The following is a 19748-nucleotide window of genomic DNA, read 5'->3' as shown; positions in this document are numbered from 1 at the left end:
GGCACCCACAAACTCATAAAGCTGTTGTCTTATTGTTCTGTTTCTGTTAACTTTAAAGGAATTTTTCCCAAATTACTCCTCCCTTACTCCTGCATAGAGACAACTCTGAGTTCACGAGGTATCCGCGTGAAGTTATCGATCGAAATGAAACATCCAAAAGGATCTTTGCACTGAGTAAACAAAGCTGATGTGACACTCACAGCCTTAAAAATGACAGACGACAAGGGCCCTCATAACCTTGTATAAACTTCATACAAAAGCTCATAGAACTGTTCCAAATACCTTTTGATTTCCTCAGCTCCGTCACTGACAAGTTTTCATACCATCACATTCATATTATTAGACAGAATTTGAATCCTAAAGTAAATGAGTGGGTTTTAGCAGTGTTTATCAATAAAACAAAATACATATATACATACATATGTGTGTGTGTGTGTGTGTGTGTGTGTGTGTGTGTGTATATATATATATATGCATATATACATATACAAGAATAAGGAAAAAAGTTATTATCTCATGCAATTTTCATATGTTTTTTTTTTCCTGAACTCTTTCCTGGAGGCCCTCTTGAGAACTTTCCATGCAAATCAACGCTCTGCACAATTCGATTATGAAAACAACTCTTTGCCAGGCATTGAAAGGAACCCATGGCGAGAGTGGCAGACCCGCCGGTCCATTCATTATTACACACTGGTCTATCAGAACCAAAACCCTCCCAGAGAATGTTCATTCTGATGGTAAACCCGGGACAATGGAAACAAAAGGCGTGGAGAGAGAATGTCAGTCGGAAATGACTTGCTTGTGTCTCAAGGCATCGGTAAATGTCAAAGTAAACAAGCTAGCTCGACTGAATTAGCTCAAGCAATAATGAGAAACGCGGGTACGGAGCAGAAGAAGAGGACAGATGGAGAACAGAGGGATGGATGACACAGGTATGGATCAAAGACCAAGCGTCTGAAAGTGTGATCCGTTTCTCTCCCTCTCTCTCTCTCTCTCTGTCTCTCTCTCTTGCCCGCCTGAGAAGTGTAGTATTTTAAGAAGTGTGTGACATGCAGCCAGGTAAGATTCTTATCTCTTCAACCGAAGCATGTTCTATCCAGTCTCCCTGGGTAACTGCTGAAAAAAGAATAAAGTTAAAAAGGCTCCACCTAAAAATTGTTTATAATATGAATTTCTGGCAAAATACACGTGTACACACACACACACACACACACACACACACAGCAGAATGAGGAGGAGGAGGAGGAGGAGGAGGAGGAGGAGAAGGGGGGGGGGGGTTTGGAAGCGTCATGGTTGCCTGACAGCTTAATTCCACGTTGTCGCGTCAGATCAAACTGGACTGACACGGCGAACCTGACACCGCCTCATCGGGAACGTTCCCCTGTGTAAACATCATCTTTAAGCGATTGACACGCCCGTTGTCTTCCCGACACCTCAAACCCACAGACTACGTCCACACCGCTCCTGTCGCTGCCATGCACGAGGACGGATCCTTTCCGAATCTCCTCTGACAGCTGCTGACCCCGCTGGGACAGGTGAGGGGGCGGGGGGGGGCCAGGGGGCGGGGCCAGGGGGCGGGGGGGGGAGCGCACTGGCTTGTAATGATGGGTGTAAGTATGTGTGTAAAAACGGTTGGACCTGTAATGATGGGTATGAATACGTGTGTAAAATTGGTTCAACATGGTTTTGAGGTTTTCGGCGCATCAGCAAAACAAATAAACAAAACAAACAAACAAAAAAAAACGGACTGGCAGACTGCCCAAACGCAGAGCAGCCATGTGAGCGGCAGAGGTCAACGGAAAGTCAGGAAGTTTTGGGAAGTTTATAGCACGAGGGCCTTTGCCTTCAGCCAAAACTAACCACCATGGCACATGCCAGGATAGGCTCAGTCTTTCCTTCTCTTTTCCTCCTCTTTATCTTTCTTCCTCTCGGTTTCTCTCTCTCTCTCTCTCTTTTCTCTCTCTCTCTTTCCACCTTCATCGAGTTCAAACTAAAATCCATGTTTTCTGCCAAATAAATATGTATATTTTTCTGAACTTGGCGTGCAGGGATTTCAAGTCGTAACATGTCAAGAATGAGGGGTGCAGTTTAAAGGCAGTCGCTCTCTCTCTCTCTCTCTCTCTCTCTCGCATGCTCTTTGTTCTCTAGGACTAACTTCCTGAACTTAACCTATTCAACACGAATGCAAGTTCAGAGCTGCTCCTATAAGCACATGTGAATGAATGACCTTGACTTCACCTTAGCCGACTTAAGCAACACAAAAAGGACTGATAATGTTGTCGCTGGAGTGGGAAGGACTGAGAGTTTGCTACACTTGTGGTGTTCAGGGTTTTTTTTTTTTAAATCCTGAGTTTGTTTCGTTTTCACTGAAGTGGAGTATAAGAGATTCTCTGCGCGTGAAGCGTAAGACACCTCAGCATGTTTCAGGCCAAATGTCATCCACGCGTCACACGGACACACGCCGTCTGCTCACAGGCCGCAAAAATGCCACGCTTTGAAACTCCGGGTCCCGTCTCCGAGAATCACACGGCGCAATTTCTGGAGTTTCTAAAACTGTGCGGTTTAATAATGCTCTCTGTCGGTCAGCAGCGAGCAGCGGACACAAAGGGTGTGAGGCGGAGAGATGCTTCTAGACTGGTGAGTGCAATTTGAGCCAAACACACACACACACACACACACACACACACACACACACACTGCTAAGCCTGCACAGGGTCTGCCAGCCCTCTGCTCCACAGAAGTGGTTTACAAAGAAGCCTTGGTCTAATTTAGTGGAAAAGGAGGGCCCACATCTGAGGATCAGTTCCCTTAAACTGCCCCGCCCCCCCCCCCCACCCCCCCCCACCCCACACACACACACACACCCCCCAACCCAATACTCCCCTGACCCATCTCAACTCCAGTCCAAAACACCCACAGTATTTAGAGGGCACACGCATTCCTCCGGTTCCTACGTTTCCCAGAAAACCCTGACGCCGCTGTCTTCCTGCCAGCAGTGCGTCCGCACATTTGCACACACGCGACAGGCAGTAATTACTCCACCAGCTGATCTCTAGGCCTCTCCCTTCTCCTCCTCCTCTTCCTCTTCCTCCCCCTCCCCTGCCACACAAAGACATCTCTTATGGGGGCCATGAAACAGGGTGACACACCAAGACAGAGAGGGAGGGAGAGAGAGAGAGAGAAAGAGAGGGGGAGAGAGAGACAGAGAGAAAGAAAGGGAAAGAGAGAGATAGAGAGAGAGGGGAGGAGAGTGACGTATGGTAACACCTGGATTTCAAGGGGTCAGAGCAAAACAGGACAAAAACGTCTGGGGTTCAGCACTACTCTCTGACCCCTTTAAAACCTGAGCAGGAACTTAAGGAGTTTATGAAGTCTCCAGATGGCAAAGTCATACTGCATGGACGCCCCCCCCCCACATACACACACACACAAATACACACACACACACCAGTCATCTCTAGCTGCACCGGAGCTAGAGCAGCACCTGCCCCTGCCTTTTATAAATCTGCAGAGATTCTCCATTCAAGCTCATTTTTTTGGAGTATTCCAGTCTCTGACTGAAGAGATGCCAGTCATTTGGGGCCGGAAATATCCAAATGGGCACAGCAGAGAGAGAAAGAGAGAGACAGAATGAGAAATGGAGAGAGAAAGAGAGAGACAGAATGAGAAATGGAGAGAGAAAGAGAACAAGGGGAGGGAGAAGTAGGTTTAAAAAAATAAATGCAAAAACGCAACCCTTCCTGACCGGTCTAACCACCTTGCTTCTTTTAGACCATATTTCCCTGTCATCTAAGTTTCTGGTGGATGGGAAAGAGAGAGAGAGAGAGAGTGCTGGCGCCCTGCTCCACTGGCCAGTGCAACAGCAGATGTGGTGATGTTCAGTTACCGTGGCAATACGCTGAGCATCATGGGAAGCTGGGAAGCCATACCAAGGCGCTAGAAGGATCCATCATGCTACATTCCTGCCTTCGAGAGTCAATCTCTCTCTCTCTCTCTCTCTCTCTCTCTCTCTCTCTCTCTCTCCTTCCCTCTTTCTCAGTTTGATCACAAACTGCCCCTCTCCCAGAGAGTCCTAGATCACAGCGCACCTGCTAACACACGTCCGCACAGCGTCTTCCGTCAACGCGTCCTCACAGCACAGAGCGAAAAAAAAAAAAACGAATCAGGTATGATCAGCTAACTATCCTGAGATTCTGCTCCATTTCGATTCCTATTCTTAGAATGATGATCATTTATTTTGCTTTACTTTGGTTTTTTATTTCAAACCTGTGTCTTAGCAACAGGCTGTTTCATGGACGAGAGGCTGTCATCATGTGAACACATTTAATCATCGCTTCCAAAAAAAGAAAGGAACTAGCACTAATCGATAAGAAGAACCAAAGAAGCCATTTCACTCATTTAAATAAACCTTCTCAAAGAACAGCTAGATAACAATTACAAAACTTATTCAACTTCAATTGTTAAAAAAAAAAATTGAGTTTCACTCCAGAATCAACCAAGATCACTGACCATGTAATTGAAACCTCTGAATGTAACGCAGTATGCTTCGTATAGTCAACAAAGTTTATTTTGGGATATTTTATCCGTAAAAGATATGAAATAGCATCACTTCAGTCAGGTGCTGTAACTGAGGCCCATGTAGTGTAACTGGTTGTGTGTTGTTACATCATTTTGACAGTCATTCATTCATTAAATTATCAGACTGTTCAGTCTAAAAACAATTTTACCAGTCATTAACTTGGACCTTGAATACATTTTAAGACTAAAGATACATCTACAATAATAAAAACACACTGTCAACACAATGTCATACCATAACAGAAACCATGTCTCAAATGTGTCGAACCTTATGGGAGACTAAATTTTTTTGCTGTGTCATGTGGTCCTTTAGTTTCTTTCCTGTGAGGTCACATCCTGTCATATGGTTTACTTCAAGGTCCAGCTCATTTATGTTGGTGACACTGCATGACATTTGCAGACATTGATTTTTGGACAGATGTTTTTGAAAACATTAAGAAACTTTTAAATCAAACAGTTACACTAGTTCTTTTTCACATCTTCTTAGCAGTCAGTCAAACAAAAAAAACTATGATATTTAAATAATGTACTTGCCTGTACATTAATCAAATAGCACAGCATAATGTACTTAACAGACTTGCAACTCTTCAGTGCACACATGGACATTTACATCACCATGACATTTTAAGGCCCAGAATTCCGCAAATGAAAGATGTGTCATCAGACAGGTGGCATGCCTCTGTCAGATATATTCTAATTGTTTAATGGATTACATATGGGATAAAGCTCGTTACGCCGATAGCCTGCGGCAATGACAAAATGGAAATAAATACAAAGATTAAAAAAATGTCATTAATAAAACGCCACACTTGTGCAAGACCAAAATGAAGGCCGCCAGACTTACACGCAATAAAGCCATGATTTCTATAAAAGGGACTTAATGAGGCATAAAATGAATACTGGAATGGGCTAAGATAGCGAACAGCCCCTCCCCCTCCTACGAGGGAGGTGTCTGATACGTGCCCATTCATCTGCACAAACTTTCACTTACTTTGTGTTAAGATCAGAAGATATCTGCGAAGAACGTTAAGAAAGGAGCAAACCCGGCATTTCAAAAAAGCCATCATCATTTGTATTTTCCCCCACACGCCTCGCCCCTGTGAAACGCATCAGAGATTCCACGCTTATTCCCCTTTCTCCAAATGCCACCGACTGCCCTTTCATCGCACCCAGAAAAAAAAAGGACATCCCCAACGCTGGCCCACAGTCTCACAGACAAGAGCATTAGGGCTAAGGAAACAGAGAGTGAGAGAGAGACAGAAAGAGAGACAGAGAGAGAGAGAGAGAAAGAGAAAGAAAGAGAGAGAGACAGAGAGAGAGAGAGAAAGAGAGAAAGAAAGAGAGAGAGAGAGATAAAGAGAGCGAGAGAGAGAGAGACAGACAGACAGACAGAAAGAAAGAAAGAAAACTAATCATCCCCTCTTCTCTTCCTTTCTGAATGCTATCATCGTGTCACTTAGTTTCAGTTCAGTGACACAACACCTTATTGCTGGATCATGATAAAAAACACACACATGCCAGTGTTTACACGCTGTCGCTGTGCTAAGACTACATCCATGTTTGGAGAGGGAATTACGACAGCTTCAGGGGAAAAACCTCTAAGAGAACCAGAGGATTACCGAGAAACACTACACTAAAGTAAAACAGGTTTGGATTCGTGCCTGTCAACACAGCACGGCACTGCGCTCTGCCGTCTCCCTCTAAATGCTCTCCCGAAGATCCCAGAGGACAATCCGTTTTTGTTTCTGCCCAGCGTTGACACACCTAATTCAGCTAATCACAGGCTGTTTGATTAGATCAGGGTTTTAATCAGGCGTGTTGAAGAATCTCAGGACACACTATCTGAAGGGAACAGGAGTCACAGCGGCTCAGAGTCCGAGGCTACATGTCACAGACGGATTAAAGACATATCACAGCTCAATGAAAAGATTCACACAGAGACTGGTAAAAACCTCTCTAAATCTTTAAATGGTCTTGTTATGCAGGTTCATGTGATCAAACGTAGATTACAATGGCTTGCGGCCGGCAACACGGACATTGATTAGAATCTGTTTTAAAGTAATGTCGATTAATTCCTTCTCCTTAGATTCCAAATAGTTGGTGAATGACATTCCAGTGATGAACAATAAACAGATTTCCCTGAGAAAACATGTACAATAATTCAACCTATTTGAACAATAGGGCCACCCCAAAAGCAGTACTTGACAAATTTGAACCTGTCTGCTGTACAGCTTCTTACAGACAAGGCGAAGAACAGAAAAGCCTTACACCACATACATAGGATAAATAAACGTTGAGCTCACGTTTTTATAAATATTCGCCTGGTTTCCTCGCGAGCTTTAAATACATTGTTAATGCATAGGTACAGATGGCAGCAGTTACGTTCTACCCCAGATGGCGAAGCCTCTCATTTAAAACGGAAGGGCTATAATTAAGAAACAAAAAATTAAAAAGGAAGCGTAGGGATTTGCTTTTTAAACTTGAAACGGAACACAAATTACAGCATGAGAGCTTTGGTTTATGTGGTCGTTATTAAACATTTAAGCGAACATTTCTTTCTTCTCCTGAGTACGGCCTCGTTTTGAAACGCAATACGTTTCCACATGTGTAATGTGGAGAGAAAGAGTTTCCCCGCAGAGATGGGCTTGTTTTTTCTTCATTCTGGACAAAAGATAAATTAAGGGTGACGAGCAGACTGTGACTGTTGTCTGAGCTGCAGAACGAACGGTGTGCTGCAAAAGAGGTTTCGTATTCACTTCAGTGATTCAAAGTAGATAAGTAATCTGAATTATGGCGTATTATTTAATACAATGTCGAAGCTTTTGTGGTTTTGCGCAACACACATTCATCGTTCCTCTGCCTGCGACTGGTTGCCCGCACACAAATTGGCTATATCTGCCCTAATTCGTGGAAGAAGTTATTTTATTAAAGAGTCAATGATAGTAGACATATCACAATCCCTGGAAAGCAAAATATAAGATAACTGCATTAAACTGACCCTGGGTATCTGCTCTGTCAAAACTTTCTTTCTGACAAGTTGCGGTAAGGTATTGCGTTTTGTAGCACGAACGGGTCCAGTTACAATTCATATCTTCAGTTAATTTTTGTCAGTCGAACTGAATGCTGCTCCTGTCATTCCATGAGATAACTGGAAAAAAGACATCGGTATGAGGCAACGCTGAGGTCCCTGCCAAGAAAGGCTTGTTGTATTTACAGTTAAGGCAAAAATCAGTGTACTTAGTCAATAAGATCAAACATGCTTGAGCTATGGGCTACGGAATCGTTCAAACCGATTGGATGCTCATCTATGTAGCGTACACATTTAAAACGCAAGCGTCTTTTGCAGTCTACGTTCTGCATTGGGATGGAACCTTTCTTCTGTTCAAAACATTTATCTTCGGACGGATCTGTTTAAAATTACGGCGACGGGGCTGAAAAGCAAGTTTAAAAAAAAGTTGTTGACTAACCCGTGGTGAACAGCTCCGAAGTTGACGCGGAGAGACACCCAGCCAAGAGTAGCGCAACGATTGTCAAAGAATCCATCGCTCAAAGTCGAGAGAGAGAGCAACTCGCTGAGTTGTTGGTGTATCTTCTCGTCTTGCGGACAGATGGATCGCAGGTGAATTGTTTTTGGATAGTACCAACCCCTGAGCTGATGCGGTGGGCAGTTACAGTGAAATCTTGGCGAGCGCCAACGTTAAGGACGTCTTAACTTCAAGGGAGATCTGCGCGCTGCCCAGACACAAGAGATAGTAGAAAGTAGAGATCCTATTTCGAATCATGTGACAGGAAATCAGGGCGATAGATTCAACCTGCAGCATCGGACGGGTACAGAACATGCCTCGCGCGCTGTTTTGCAGATTAACAGAGACTTGAAATCGCCGAAACTTGAAGAGAAAGTGGTCAACATGTTTTTGATTTTGTTGACGAGAGATTAATGTGAAGTCCACGTTGTACTAGTATCATAACTAAGTAGTATAAACTTTCTAAACTGGATGAAGACTATTAGTAACAAGTTAATTACATGTTACATCATTTTCATTCTTATGTTCACGATAATCCATGCAAACTACCCCGGAGTTTTCAAAATTTAGTTTTCATCTCATTTGTTCTGATTTGAATTTGCAATCCATTACTTTGCAATGCAAAAAGGGTTTCACAAGTCTCTTTCTCGAACGCTGCCAGATCTAACAGCTGGGATGTAGAGAGAATTACTGAGAAGAGCCAATAACACACCTTAAGGGAATTCTCAGTCTGTTATTTAAGCGTTTAATAGTTGTGTATGTATGTAATTGTGTTATCTTGTTTTAATATCTCGCGTCTCTTTTCCAAAATCAAACCAAATTTCTGTCAGAAAGTCAGAAAGTGTAAATACGACCCTTTTAAATTGTTAATGGGTTTCTTTGCAGCAGGTCCTGAAATTCCATGTCCCATTTCTTCATCTTTTTTTGCCGACAAAGAAACATATTTACAAGTGCAAAAGGTCTCCCTCTTTTGGAGGAATGGTGCTACAGACGGACGATCTCTGTGGGCTGCGTGATGTGAAACACAGCTACAGAATGACACCAACGTAAATAGCAGGCCTGCGCTTTCACTGATCTCATTCACCACGGAAATTAAAATTAACTCATTCCATTAAAACGGACTGGTTTACAGTGCCATAAAAAATAAAAATAATAATGAAAAACAACAACACACACTGCCTGGCGTCGTTTTAACGAATGAAAAGATTTTGCTTGGGTTACGTCGTCTACAAAAAAGGGCTCAGCGAATGACAAATGTATTGGTTAGCCTGCCACAATACAAAAGCCCCAAGTGTTTACAACCCTGAAAATAGTGTAGCCCATCCCCTCCTACTCAAGTTGTGTCTGGATGTGGTGATCTTGATCAACTTCCAAGGATCTTCCCTTAGACCTTTGTATTTGCTTGATGTAAATTAAAACGGACGCTAATTGAAAGCACACAGAGGGTTGTTAACGATGACGATATAGCCTACCACTGTTCCTGTCTGAGCTCCTGACAGAATATTCACTAACGATCTCACCACAGCCAACTGTCATTAACACTGCAAATAAAAAGTATATAAAATTCTTTTCAGGTCAAACTAATGTCTATAACATATATGTTTACATCGTATTTGGCACGTCTACAGTACAAAGCGTGCTGCCTCTGTGACCATATCTCAGTCTCATACTCGACGTGTCGGGACTTGTTACTCCAGTGGATTCCGTGTGGTTTGCGGCAGCGACAAAATTCCTCATCTCATATGAACTCCTAAGTCATTAATGATTTCTATGCAAAAAGGCTGATGGTAAAAATCCTGTTCCGTCTGGTTTGTCACCCATGTTAGCCTACAGAGATGCTGCCGGTAGAGTCCCGTAAAGGGCGGATGCATTCGCCTTTTTTTTTTATCCTTCCCAGTTTTCGTCAACCTCAAGACCGCTGGCTAAGTCTGTGCACTATCTGCATAAGCATCTTTCTCTGTTCCAGTTCTCCTCCGCTTGGTTTTTAAAAGAATATGATTCCCCCCTCCCCACCCCCTCCCCTTTTAATTGTGTATTTGGGTCGACCAAAGCATTACTGGTTCATTAACAGACACAGGAGGCCAGGAAAATAGAAAAAAAATAAATAAAACCAAAAAAATAAATAATGAAACATTCTTGGCCTAAGTTTTCCTACCTTTAAGAACTGGCCTGATCATGTGTAGTCCGGACGGAGGAAAAGAAAGGCAGCAGAGGATATGAATAATGTATACTTTTAAATGGAACAAAAAAAAACCTTGGAGAGATCGCTCTTCCCTGTTGGTTTGGTTTTGTGAAATGTTATGCGTAATGAACCATGAACTGCAGTTGGCCCAATCTGTTCTGGTATTAAATCAAAGCAGTCAGTGTGCACAATAAATATAACCACTGCATAGTTTCACCCCCCCCCCCCCCCCCCCTTCTCTTCATCACTTAATACAAGTACCTGCTTCTCCTCTACCTCTCCATATCTCACGCTGAACCCAAAAAGTCAAGGTAACACCAAAAAATCAAGGCCGCTGTCTTCCTTCTCAATACTTCCTAACAGACGTGTGCAGTGAGTACAGAGAGAGAGAGAGAGAGAGAGAGGGAGAGAGAGAGAGAGGGAGAGAGAGAGAGAGAGAGAGAGAGAGAGAGGGCCCGTAAAGCACCACCTCCACTCACTTCGCCGAAAATAGGAGTGAAAATGCAGTTTTGTTCCTTCACTGTCAATTTAAGGAAATTAGATTGCACAAAAGCTTTCAGAGTTATCCAAATCTATTCCAGAGAATTTTGGGGGGGTTTTATTCTACCAGTGTGAAATTTAACACATTACCATTGTACTCAAAAACTGCTTTTCAGTGTGAACTTTACAAATGTTCAGTCTCTCTTCATAGTTATCTAAAAGGAACTTTGTGTGCTTATTGCCAAAATGAAAGATATTATATTCTTAATAAACGCCAAAGACTTATATGTAGCGTAATATTGCAAAAGGAGTCAAAGGGCTTATTGCTCTGTCACACTGTGGAGGAACAAACTGAGAGCTTTGGATAGCCCGTGTCCTCTCTCATTCTCTCATTAATCTGTCTTTGACTGTCTGTGCAATTATCTTCATCTTAGCTCCCCTGGGGCGAAATGAGTCATGAAAGAGAGGGTGAGAGAGAAAGAAAGAAAGAAAGAAAGAAAGAAAGAAAGAAAGAAAGAAAGAAAGAAAGAAAGAAAAAGAAAAAGAAAGAACAAGAAAGAAAGACAGAAAGAAAGAAGAGGCAGGCGCAGTAAGCACATTCATGTCTGCGCCTGTGAGGTCAAGCTGAGGAAACTCTGCTCCGTGCACTGGGAGCAGCTGGTTTGAGTCTGACTACACTTTGCATTCTGGTTGTGTGGTCGCTTGTCATTCCCATTAGCAAGAAAATTCACGTCTTTCTCTATTTCCTTCTCTCCCCTTCCCTCTCTCTCTCTCCCTCTCTCTCTCTTTTTCCTCCTCACTTTTTCTGTAGAACTCATTTGAATTGGAGTATGCTGGAGAACATAACGAATCAGACTGCAGCAGTGCACTGGCAAAAATAGAACACACACACACACACACACACACACATTCTCTCTCTCTCTCTCTCTCTAACACACACACACACACACACACACCCTCTCTCTCTCTAACACACGCACACACAGGCCTCTCCCCTGGGCCTTTCCACTTTCGCGAGGAAGATAAAAGTGACCATTTTAATGAACCCACCTGCACCCATCCTCCTCACAGCCTCCCCTGCACTCAGGACATCTCTGTTAACTGTTCCACTCAGGTCTCTAATTAGAGCACAGTGACACACAGACAAGTCTGCTGTTATTACGGGGCTTCCCCTCTTATCTCCCAGAAACACACACACACTTGTACTTTTATCTCTGTGAGGACACTCATTGACATAATGCACTCCCTAGCCCCTTACCCTAACCTCCACCATCACAACTAAATGCCTAACCCTTACCCTAACCCTAACCCTAACCTAAACCTAATTCTGACATGAACACTATAACCAAGTCTTAACCCTCAATCAGCCCTTTGAAGAAGTGAGGACCAGAATGACCAAAATGTCCTCACTTTCCCAAAATGTCCTCACTCCAAAGGTCTTAAACTCAAAATGGTCCTCACAAGGATAGCTGTACAAGTACACACACACACACACACACACACACACACAAACAGAGTTTAGAAGTTTAAAAAAAACCCTTCATACACTTTTATATTTCCAGACCTGATCAGATGTTTGACTCTGGCCAGTATGGCTGAAATGGCAGTTTTCCTCTACACACCTGTGGTTAAGGTGGATGGATGGAAGGGGGGTGGAGGGGGGGGGGGGGTTACACCAAAAATGAATGCCATGCTGAAACCTGCTGAAATGGCAGCTTATTGTGTATCAGTGGAAAAGGTCCAAACATGGTTTTCTTTTCTTTTTCTTCTCTTTTTTTTCTCTCTTTTAGCTGAGGTGCAGAAATTCACCCGGCTTATGCGATGAGCTGTTTTATCGGTATGTCTGCGCGTCACAGGGGTAGCACCGAAAATGCCGTGCATCCAAGAGCTCAGCACTGAAACGGCCAGTTCCAAATACTGTCCGTTTCAAATCTCACGTTTGGAACTGCCGCGTTTTCTTTTGGAATGCAAATCTCACACAACCTTTCAAGTAAGCACCACTCAGCAGTTACGCACGAGGCTATCGTTTAAGTCGATAAACACGTTCAGCCGCTTGCTTGGACAGGAAGAGGGGTAGTTATTGCAACATAATTGTTTTCTAAGTTTTTTAAATTGTGTGTGTGTGTGTGTGTGTGTGTGTATGTGTCGAATGTATGTGTGTGTGTTGTGAGTGTATACGTGCATGTGTGTGTGCTGTGTGTGTATATGCACATGTGTGTGTGTGTGTGTGTGGTGTGTGTAGTGTGTGTGTGTGTGTGTGGTGTGTGTGTGTGTGTGTGTGTGTGTGTGTGTGTGTATGTGTCGAATGTATGTGTGTGTGTTGTGAGTGTATACGTGCATGTGTGTGTGTTGTGTGTGTATATGCACATGTGTGTGTGTGTATGTGTGTGTAGTGTGTGTGTGGTGTGTGTGTGTGTGTGTGTGTGTGTAGTTAGCAGAGACTAGGTGGGCCTGGCATTGCTTGCTTGCTCAAAGGAAACTGGTTTTCAGTAATGACAGACAGCATGGCCAAAAGGCAACAGGCTCATTTGCTCTCGTTTTCTTTGAAGCTTTCACGGGCCTCAGAGATTCTCGCACGCAGACATTCCAGCCGCTCACAACGGCACACAAGTGAGATAAAGGTGCACAAATTATGCTCTTCCAACACAATTGGTGCATGTGCGGTGTGTGTGTTTGAGTGTGTGTGTGGGGTGTGTGAGTGTATGTGTGTGTGTAGTGCACAGTGTGTGTGGGGTGTGTGTAGTGTGTGTGTGTGAGTAGGTGTGTGTATGTGTGTGGGGTGTGTGAGTGCGTGTGTGTGTGTAGTGCATAGTGTGTGTAGTGTGTGTGGGTAGTGCGTGTGTGGGGTGTATGAGAGTGTGAGTGTGTGTGTGGGGTGTGTGAGTGTATGTGGGGTGTGTATAGTGTGTGTGAGTAGGTGTGTGTAGTGTGTGTGGGTAGTGTATAGTGTGTGTAGTGTGTGTGGGTAGTGCATAGTGTGTGTGTGTGTGTGGGTAGTGTATAGTGTGTGTGTGTGTGTGTGTGTGTGTAGTGCGTGTGTGGGGTGTGTGACTGTGTGTGTGTGTGTGTGTAGTGTGTGTGTGGGGTGTGTGACTGTGTGTGTGTGTGTGCTGATATGTCCGTGTGTATGTGTTTAAACATCACAACAACCCGGCATTGACTTCTTTTCTTTTGAAAAAGACATTTGAAGAACACAGACGGCTGCTATTTGACGAACTGATGGATCGTTAAACTATCATCATCATCATCATCATCGTCGTTGTCATCGTCACTTCATTTGTTTGTGGGATACTCAGTCCCTGGAGTTTCTCAATAGAGAAACCAGGACGCTCTCTGCTCAATTCCGAGGAAATTTTCCATAAAGACACTTGACTGTGACGTTAGCGCCACACAAGCAAAATGTAAACCAGGCCAAAAAAAAAAAAAAAAAAAAGACCACAACATGCCGGCGAGTCATGTCCAAATCCAACATCCTTTTTCTGCGGCTCCATGGATATGCGCATTTCTGCTTTCTACTTTAAGGTGATATATATATTTCTTTCCCCCTTGTGACTGATTCCTCTGTGAGATTTAAATGAATCATAGCGGTTCCACGTTGGCAGAACTTAATAAACTTATTTGCTCTGTTGTTTTAGTATCAAATGTTGTGTTAGACTGTAATGGTTCCCTGGAAATTAACACAGTATCTATATAAAAAACCCCCACTTTGTCTGAAATATAACTATTAAGATTTTAATGTAGGTTGCAGAAGACTGGTGAATAATTTGAACCAGTGATGTTTGTTCCTTATGTTTTCAGTTGTGAAATGGCAAAGACTCATAGCTCTTATCACTCTTTTTTTATTCCTACAACGATTCTTTCCGTGAAAGAAAAGAAAAGAAAAGAAAAGAAAAGAAAAGAAAAGAAACAAACAAACAAATAAACAAACAACGAAAAAAAAAACCCACAGAAAACAAAACAAGGCAAAACAGAAAACAAGGCACAGCCAGAGCCACAAACGTTCCCTGACGAATGTCCTTCTCATTCGTCTGTTTCCAGGGAATGTGGAGTGTTGTTGGGAAAACCACAGTTCCGTATGAGGGGAGGAGACACACACAGAGAGAGCATATGGATGTTTGATGAGAAACACATTCCGCTGAAATGCGTTTTCGACACGGTACCGAGCTTTCCACTGTTTACACCAGTAACCATGGTGCAGATTAAAGACATGTACCCACAATCCCTTTCAACAGCGATGGGCTAGCCTCTATGATGAAACGATGGGTATTATTGGCTCTGGCATATATTTGAGAAAGAAAGAAAAAAGCTTCATAACAAGCAGAAACACATTTTGGTGAGATCTGTAATCTGCTGCTCTGTTGAGAGCTCAAGTGGCCTGTCAAGAGCTGCGGCATCCAATCAAACGGATCCCCCGATGTGGACATACAGACTACAGAATCACAAGACTCTTTGGAATACAGACTGTGTCGTCCGGGCCTGTAACAGGTTAACGGATTCAGGAATACTGGGATCACCATGCAGTGCTAGTTCTGGGTTATGACGGGTATTGAGCAATCTTTGGATACAGAAATGGAGGTTTTTGAGTAGATTTATGAAAAGAACTGGTGCACATTGTCACAGGGAAGAGGCAGCTTAAATGTAGATGCTGTCTGGAAACAACAACAACAACAACCAAAACACACAATGTTTCTGAATGGAGCATTACTGTCTTAGCATTTCTGAGTATTAAAAAAAAACAAAAAACTAGTCTACACCACACTGCACCTGGGGTCCTGTTACATAGCATAGCATGTGTTGGCGCTCCCCCCCCCCCCCAACACTGCTGATCTCAGATCAGTGCAAATCGTCAGGACCAGCAATGGAATGGCTGTGAGAGTAGGCAGAGACTTCAGACATGCAGAGCTATAATGACCTCGGTGGAAGTTCGAGAAACCCTGATCCAGACAACCACCACTGACGCTCACACAGACAACAGTTTGTTAGTCCTGTAAAACAAAGTGCTGCAGAGTGAGTTCCTTCAGCATCTGTGATACGTCCACCACCGAATGTTTCAGTGGGTACCCAAAGTCCTTTTCTGGTTCAGTAACTGGATTATTCTTCTAACAGAGGAGGCTGCTGCGAGCTCGGATTACTCCTAGGGTGGGCAAGGACTTTCTACACTTTCAATGACCCAACAAAAGTGAGTGAAACAGGGCGGTGCCACTTCCCGGTCAATTACACGTCAGCCAATAACAACCACGCTCATTAATGATGCACATTCCTACCTCATAGCAGCAACCCCCGTGAAATGCATGAGGAATGACTGGGGGGGGTACAAAAATCCACAGCGACTCGTGGGGACATTAATAAATAACAGAGAGAGAGAGAGAGAAGCAGGCCCACCCGCTAACACACGGTAGCACGTTCGCGGATTCATTTGAGCTAACCGCAACCAGATTCCACAGTGAGCCAAGACCCACTCATCCACCCCCACCCCCCCACACACACCCACCCCTCCCTATCAACTCCCTCCACCCCTGCATCAAATCCTAACCACAATCCTATCGCAAAGCACCCCTGATTAAAAGACCATAGTCATGTTCATGACAGTATTAATGAAAATACACATGATGAAAGGGTGAGAGAAGAGAGAGAGAGGGAGAGCAGAGAAGGATAGTAAGGAAAATAAAAAGGATTGATGGAGGTTCTCTCATCAAGATGAAAGACAAAATATCGTCAACAGAAGTCACAGAGCGTTAGCAAAGATCGTTCCTCAATACCTCCCTATTATTTTCACAGAGATCGCAGGAGTCAAAGAAAGTTTAAAGTCGTTGAATAATTTCACAAGAGATTGTATCGGTTGGGAATGACTGTACGCAACGCTTGCATTTTTCACTTGAGAAAAAGTTCGTGAGGTTTTTTTTTTTTGGGTTTTTTTTTTGTGACTAAGAAGCAGTCTCTGTAACAGCTTGTTTGAATATATCTGGACCTTAAGATCATTTTCGAAGGCTGCATCGCACCAGCAAAGCTAGGCAGATCACATGCTTTTACAGTCCCTGTAAATCCAATACTCGCCTCTACTGTGTCGGACAGCGAGCTGCCCCTCAGATGAAACGCCCGATCAATTCCACCTCTCACAAAAATGGCCGCAGAATAAGAAATTGGATGGAAAAGTGGAGAAGGAGTTGATAACATGCTAAAGGCCACTCTGAGGAGATTTCTGTTCTCTCCTTGATGCCTGATCTTGGCTGATTATCCTCACTCAAGCAAACCATTACAGATAATTGTCCTTACCAGGTCAAAGCCATTATCTCTAATAGCAGGAGAGAAAAGCTCTCCCAGATTTTGGAGGGGTGGGGGTTCTTTCGAGGGGTGATTTTAGACTTTCTGTCCCACACACTCACACTGACCACCAAAATTAACTTTCATGTGTTCCGCTGTCTTTTAACCTTTGACACTTGTATTGACTTTTCTGTGTTGACTGTTCCCATTCGATGCAGTCAAAGCGTTTTTGGGGGCATATAACCAGCAGGCTTCAGTTCAACCAGCAACAGGTTAACCGGTTTCTCCCAGTTAAACCAGCAGCTAAACAGCACTGGAAAAACGGCGCTCAGCAGACGTGGTAATGTTACTGTTAAACATACAGCGATCCGTCTTAAAGTTTGGCAGTAAATCCTGCTCTATGATCAAAGCGGCGAAGCCTCTGGAAAAGATACGGGCGTGTTTGTCAAAGCGTGTAGCGTTCAAAGCACAACCTGCCGAGGGACTTTATTCAAATGGAATGATCCAAAGTTCAGCGAAAACAAAGTGCTGTTTTCATTGGCAGGGTGGCACAACACGGAGTTACATGACAGAAGATATAAAGCCATCCTGGCGGATGAAAGATAGCGGAAACATGATAGGACTTAATCGAATTAACAGAGCGGAGTCGAGCGTTACCTTCAAGCGTGGTTTGCCGCTGCTTCTCTCGAGGAAAAAAAAAAAAGCCCTCATTCAGGTCATTAGATAAACGATTACATGTCCTGGAGCTATGAATCTAATTCAAACAGTCACAAAGAAACATAAACAAGTGTAATGATATAGAGTTTAATCACCAAACAAACAAAAAAGGTGCCGCGCTTGTATATTAATGACATCTTTCATGTAGTAAGGGTTTAGCCTCACATAGTCAAAGTGATAACTGTGGATTGTGATTACTTCTCAAAAGGTTACCTGCGGTAGAAGTAGCGCCCGCTAGGAAGGTAGGAGCGTTAGAACTACTGAAAGAGCAGCATCAATCCATTGATGACTCTCAAGGCATCGCTCACACTTTTACTGGGGGCCCCTAGGCCTTTCTCGATGTTATGTATTTGAAAATGACTTCATAGTGATTGCTTCCACCACGATTCTGTTTATAGACACATGAGTTGCCATGTCTGTAACTAATTTATATTTGGTAAGGCCCTATCTCCTGTTCCTCTGGCATTCTGCTTTTGGAAGCGGTTTTTGTCTCTGAGCAGGCGGACAGATTTTAGGGCTTTAATGGTTTCCACTGTGAGGTACAGCAAACATCTGTGGGGGGAAAGAAGTGGGCACTTATTTTTTTTCTCTCTCTCTCTCTCTCTCTCTCTCTCTCTCTCTCTTTCTGTAACATTCTTACAGTGGCGCAATAAAGTGAAGCATTATGCCTTTTCTGCGGCCTCAGTAGATGACGTATGACGTTAAAAACAGAGCATAATCGACATAATGATGGACAAGTCTTCCCGCCAGTACGCTAGTATTGGAAAATTCTAGTTGAAGGCAATTAAATAGAGTCGCCCACGAGCGGAATTACCGGTAGTCCAGCGGATTCTTCGCGCCGAGAAATGGCCGTCGAAAAACATCTAAATTATGGAAAACTTTCATTTACAAAATGTACATTATTCCTGAAACGTTTATTTGAATTCTTGTGGTAGATGTGGGTTATGAGATTAGGTCTAAGCGAAAGACTGTAAAACATCAAACGGCCCACAGAACCTGCACCTGCGCAGCTGTCAAAGACTTTGAGAGAGAGAAATCGTCATAAAACAAAACTCAAGAGTTGATTTCACTATAAAGAGTCTCTCTTTAATCTCCTCGTTTAAGTGGGATAAAAGGGTGATTTGGTGGGGAATTTTTTTCTATGGGAAGAAACAGGCTCAGACAAAAAACAAGCAGCATTTATTTGCGTTTGAATTCAATTCCACTAATTAAAAAAGACTATTGAGATAAGCGCGAATATAAACACTATAGGACTTCAGGAATGCGCACCCACCAAGATGAAAAAAAAAACCCCGCTACTTTCATCCAGGGGTAATTCGTCAGCATCTCGCTCCTTAAATGAGTTCAGCGATTTGGTCCGTTACACGTCTTGTAAGCACTGACTGACACATGAAAGAACTGAAAATTTGCACTCAGTAAAAGATGAAACGTCAGCAAACCTTATCTACACGGACCTCCGTGACAGGGAAGAGTTTTCAGAAAGAACGACGTGGATTTTTAACGATTCCAATGTAGCATGGGCAGGAATTTGTGTTACTCAACCAAACAGTACTGGAAAAAAAAACATTGAAGCTGACGGTTAAATGAGATAGGCCAAGTTTCACAAACGCAAAACCTCTTCAAAACGAAAACGATGCGCGTACCTCACCAAACCTCTAATGGATCCAACATTTCCCAGCTGGCGGCTGTGGACCGTAGCTTTGCCTCTCGTCTCTACTTCAAAAGCTTCATGTCCACCGGGCCAGATTATTTCAATTAGGGCATGCAGCGGCCTCCCACGAATCAAACACCTATCGCTCCAAGCGATCAGCGTTGGTCCCTGAGCAGCCTGTTTTCCTTTGCCTCCCAAGAGATTGATCCCACAGTTTGATTTTTCAAGGAAAAAGGTATTCAAACCTTCAAAGTCTCAAAATGGTCTCTCCTGTAACCAAAGCTGTCGGATAAAGTTGCGATGTGGTTAGCAAACGAGATTCTCGTTCGTCGTCATGGCGACACATACCCTTGAC

The 19748-nt window shown here is 43.4% G+C and overlaps 1 protein-coding gene across 1 annotated transcript in view; it reads right to left on the bottom strand.

The window, feature by feature from the left end:
• Positions 1–8121, bottom strand: part of kremen1 (kringle containing transmembrane protein 1) — a 46944-nt gene extending 38823 nt beyond the window's left edge. The window contains exon 1 of the mRNA XM_030791733.1: positions 8046–8121. Within this exon, the coding sequence (XP_030647593.1) occupies positions 8046–8121 (76 nt within the window). The remainder of the gene's footprint in view (positions 1–8045) is intronic.
• Positions 8122–19748: the final 11627 nt, after the last annotated feature.

This window comes from Chanos chanos, chromosome 14, assembly GCF_902362185.1.
Source record: "Chanos chanos chromosome 14, fChaCha1.1, whole genome shotgun sequence".
In the NCBI taxonomy this organism is placed as follows: Eukaryota; Metazoa; Chordata; class Actinopteri; order Gonorynchiformes; family Chanidae; genus Chanos; species Chanos chanos.
Note: the sequence above shows the minus strand (reverse complement) of the source record. Positions and strands in the feature narration are given on the sequence as shown.